Source organism: Abramis brama (genome assembly GCF_963993115.1).
Source record: "Abramis brama genome assembly, chromosome: 24".
Taxonomy (NCBI): Eukaryota; Metazoa; Chordata; class Actinopteri; order Cypriniformes; family Leuciscidae; genus Abramis; species Abramis brama.
In genome coordinates this window covers 6,029,182-6,033,926 of record NC_139986.1, presented here as the reverse complement: position 1 = coordinate 6,033,926, position 4,745 = coordinate 6,029,182, and the positions used below count along the sequence as shown (strand labels likewise).

The 4,745-nt window shown below is 40.6% G+C and overlaps 1 protein-coding gene across 1 annotated transcript; it reads left to right on the top strand.

Annotated features, from left to right (window-relative positions):
* Window positions 1-769: 769 nt before the first annotated feature.
* Window positions 770-3,623, top strand: LOC311075551 (uncharacterized protein; the record flags this gene model as incomplete). The annotated part of the gene is made up of 3 exons (XM_084103046.1): window positions 770-956; window positions 1,191-1,366; window positions 2,640-3,623. 3 exons carry the CDS (start codon window positions 770-772, stop codon window positions 2,856-2,858), a joined length of 582 nt encoding a protein of 193 aa, XP_083959172.1. The 3' UTR covers window positions 2,859-3,623.
* Between the last annotated feature and the right edge of the window lie 1,122 nt (window positions 3,624-4,745).

Genomic DNA, 4,745 nt, shown 5'->3' with positions numbered 1-4,745 from the left:
CTCGAGAAGCGTACAACAATGGTTCAAGTCTTACCTCTCAGGTAGGTCCTTTAGGGTGTTGTGGAGGGGTGAGGTGTCTAAGACCCAACATCTAGCTACTGGGGTGCCTCAGGGTTCAGTGCTTGGACCACTTCTCTTCTCCATCTACATGACATCACTAGGATCTGTGATTCAGAAAAATGGCTTTTCCTATCACTGCTACACTGATGACAGACAACTCTACCTCTCATTCCAGCCTGATGATCCGACGGTAGCTGCTCGCATCTCAGCCTGCCTGACAGACATTTCTAGCTGGATGAAGGACCACCACCTTCAACTAAACCTTGTGAAGACAGAGCTACTCGTGGTCCCTGCCAACCCAACACTTCATCACAACTTCTCCATTCACCTAGATTCGTTATCCATAACTCCATCAAGGTCAGCCAGGAACCTTGGAGTTGTAATTGATGATCAATTGAATTTCACAGACCACATTGCTAGAACTGCCCGGTCCTGCTGATTTGCCTTATACAACATTGGGAGGATCAGGCCCTTTCCTATCAGAACATGCTACACAACTCCTTGTCCATGCGCTTGTTCTATCCAGACTGGACTATTGTAATGCTCTCCTGGCTGGTCTTCCAGCTTGCACTGTCAAACCTTTGCAACTGATCCAAAATGCTGCAGCAAGAGATGTCTTTAACGAGCCGAAGAGAGCATATGCCACTCCTCTCCTCACAAAATTGCACTGGAAACGGAAACAGGAAGCCATCAGTCACAACAAAGAAACATGTCGACGGACGTGGAAACACAACGAGCGCCAAGTAGGCGAAAATGGACCGTGGAGAAAGAGGAGCGCCTTGTTGAGCTGTGGGCAGAGCAGCTGTGTCTTTTTGATGTAAACTGCCATTCATACCACGACAGAGTGGAAAAAGAAAAGAAGTGGACCGATATTGCCGAAGCCATCGACATGCCTGGTATGTGCTAACATGCTAACTCTACCACTCTATTGAATGGCATAACGTGCTAATGTTTTCTGGTATGTGCTAACATGCTAACTCTACCACTCTATTGAATGGCATTATGTGCTAATGTTTGATATTGACATTACTGTACAAGAGCATGAATGAAAGACTGAATGAGAAAGAGAGGAAATCTAGCTTTGCACAAACGGGGAAAATGTAACTAATGCTACCCAATTTATGTTCCAGTTGCTGAGGTTAAAACACGCAGCATGTCTCTGAGGACACAGTTTTGCCGTCTGCTGAGACCTCTACCAAGTGGGAGTGGGGACAAGGCCCTCACTTCTAAACAAAAGTGGATCTTGCAACATTTAGACTTTCTAAAGCCATTTGTCACCCCCCGCAATGCTGAGACTACCCTTGCTGTGAGTATTGTCCATTCTCTGTATTCTATAGTAGATATGTATCTTTTCTTGTATTATGTACCCTTGAATATTCACTGTGAAACACTTGTTCATAATTTCAACACAGCATTTAAAATTATACCCTTTCAAGACATTTAGTTCAAACTATTGTTCTCATCATATAATGATATAGATTCATAACCCCCATATACAGTCATGTGAAAAAGTTTGGTCATCCCATTAAATAGTCAACTCTTTATTAAGAAATGTTCACATAACAATGTCTAATTTGATTTGGAAATTTGGAAAAGAAAGTGATTTATTGTAATTAAACAATATAAATTAACATATTTTTACTCCTCAAACAAAAAATATGCATAAAAATGCCTATTTTAATGGAGGAAAAAATTAGGACCCCTAATAACTAGTGATACCCCCCTTTGTTGAAATTACTTCAGTGAGGTAAAATGGTGGAATGGCTGATGTCAAAGTCCTTTGATATCTTTTTAAATCCTTTTCCACACTCATAAGCAGTGTGGGGGAAATATATGGGGGGTGTCCTAATTTATTCCTCCTCAAAAATTGCATTCTTTTAAAATTACATTTCACAGAGAGTCTTAAAAAGGCCTTCCTTATTTTTAAATAGTTTAGTTAAATCACTGGGTCCTTCAGTATTGTTAAAATTGTTATTACATGTCCGTATGTTGAAAAATAGACAGGCTTTCATAGTGTCCTATTTTTTTCACATGACTGTATGGTTGCCTTTATATAATTGAATAATAATGATAATTTATTATTATTATTATTATTTTTATTATTATTTAATGATGCTAATCACATAATTTGGACAGTGACTCCCACCCCCTGCAGAACACCATCACTGCACTGAGCAGCTCCTTTAGCGATAGACTCCTTCACCCCAAATGTGTGAAGGAGAGATATCGCAGGTCCTTCCTTCCTGCTGCAGTCAGACTGTTTCACACTAGCACTGCTCCTTGTAGACCACACACACACCAAGGACTCAGTTTAATATTGTTCATATATTGTTTATTTATTGTATATATTGTTTATATTATTATTATAATTATTTATTCTTTTTTTAACTATCCATTGTGCTGCTGCAACACTGAGAATTTCCCCATTGTGGGAATGTAAGGTCTATCTTATCTTATCTTATCTTATCTTATCTTATCTTATCTTATCTTATCTTATATACCACCACTGTAGGCCTACCTTCAGAAATATTTTGGATCATGCAACATAATGTGATACATGTTGATATCTTGCCCAACAGATTGACGACAATGACACAGACACACAGGGGACAGTGGCTGATGACGAAGTGTCCTCTCCTGGGGAAAATTCTTTGGAGATTGCGCCTAGGGCATCTACACCAGGACCATCAAGGTCCTCAAGCCCACCATCATCGGCGCCCAGAGGCCGCCGGCCATTAAACAAAAAGGCAAGACGTCCCAGTGACAGTGCATTGAGCTTGAGAAGCTTGAAGTCCTGAAAGAAATGTCCAACACTGTGAAATTTGGTTTAAACCCGGAAAAGCAAGATAGAATAGAAGATGAGTCTGGCTTTGGACGACAAGTTGCAGTCGAGGTCAGTCACATCAAAGACCCAATTTTGAAAACAAGAGCCAAAAAGAGAATTATGACAATACTGTATGAATTTCAAGAAGCAGATCAGGATTTGACAGGCAGGGCACAACAGTGGGCAAAATCTAATGATCAGTTTAACATTTGGTCACAGCAAACACCACCACAATACATACCCAGAGAGCTACAACATAATCAAATACAGCCTCACATTCAGCCTCAGACCTCACACCCAACATCTCACCATCACGCATACACTCTTCCCCACGGGCAACCAAGTTACGTGCAACTCCTTGAAGACAGTGAGGATAATTAAAATAGTTTGAGTGTCACATTGTTAGTATTGTTAACATTTAACATTGGGGCGGTAGGTCTATCACTTGATAATTTGTTAGTTCCGTGAATTACAGTGTACTGAAACATGTTTAAATGTTGCTGCTGTTCAAGCACTTTCATATTGAAACGCATTGAGTTTCCACGTGTTTTTTTATTTTTGTTTTTTTTTACTTTTTGCACTTTTTCTCAGCTCTTGTGGCTGAATTAGCTGATATTTGCAGGTTAATATGCTTTTGTAAAAAATATGAGGATGTCATATTGTTTTGATTTTAAGGGGTGTTGCCTGTTAGCCCAAGCACTGCAAATTGAAACACATTGAGTTTCCACTTCATTTTTTGTTTTTTGTTTTTTATTTGCACTTTACCTCAGCTCTTGTGGCTGAATTAGCTAGTATTTACAGCTAATTAATGTGCTTTTGTAAAAAAATGTTGAAAAGTTTTTTCTACTTGGAATAAAAGAAGAGTATCTGTTTTGAATGTATTTCTTTATTTATTCAATTGATTTAACCAGTACAGTGCAGCAGTACAGTTTTCACCAGTAAAACAGAAATGTTCCTTGTTTAAATGAAAATGCAGACTTGAACAGGATTTACATATATATATATATATATATATATATATATATATTTATATTATACACATCATACATGTGGTGTAAGGGAAAGTGCACACATTAAATGTGGTGCTCCTGCCATGGTACTTGGCCCTCCGGTGAGTTGAAGTACTTCTTCATCAGGTCCCTCAGGTCTTTAGCCCTTTGTGTAGGATTGCGTGCGTGGCCGGTTGGCAGATCATGGAATGCTCCCTGGCCTTCTTGTCTCCAGGATCCAGGGATCCATTCGTGGTCATCAGTCTCCTGGTCTGTCAAGGTTGGTGGCATATACTCTGATCTGCGTTCTCGCAAGAAATTGTGGATCAAACATGAGGCTAGTGTTATTTTCACAACCTTGTCAGGATGTAGACAGATGGTTGTTCTGAAGACCCGAAACCTGTTGGCGAGAATGCCAAAGGCATTCTCCACGACCTGTCTTGCTCTCGACAACCTGTAATTGTAGATTCTTTGGTCATGATCTAGCTGTCGGTGGGGAAATGGCTTCTGCAGGTCCGTGCGAAGGGGGAATGCATCGTCAGCAACAAACATATATGGCATGACAGTGGTGGTGTTAGGCAGGGGTTCTGGTGGGGGTAAATTCAGGCGGCCTGTTTCCATTGCTCTGTGGAGGTCACTGTGGGCAAATAAACCACCATCTGACAGTCTGCCCTGGGCTCCTACATTTACATAAACAAATTTGTAATTGGCATCTACTACTGCCATTAAAACAACAGATAAGTGGCCTTTATAGTTCCGGAATGTGCTGCCTGAGTGACCGGGGGGCTGAATGGAGATATGTTTTCCGTCAAGCGCACCCAGGCAATTTGGGTACTGCCACTTGTCCTTGAAGTCTGCGGCGACAGCTCTCC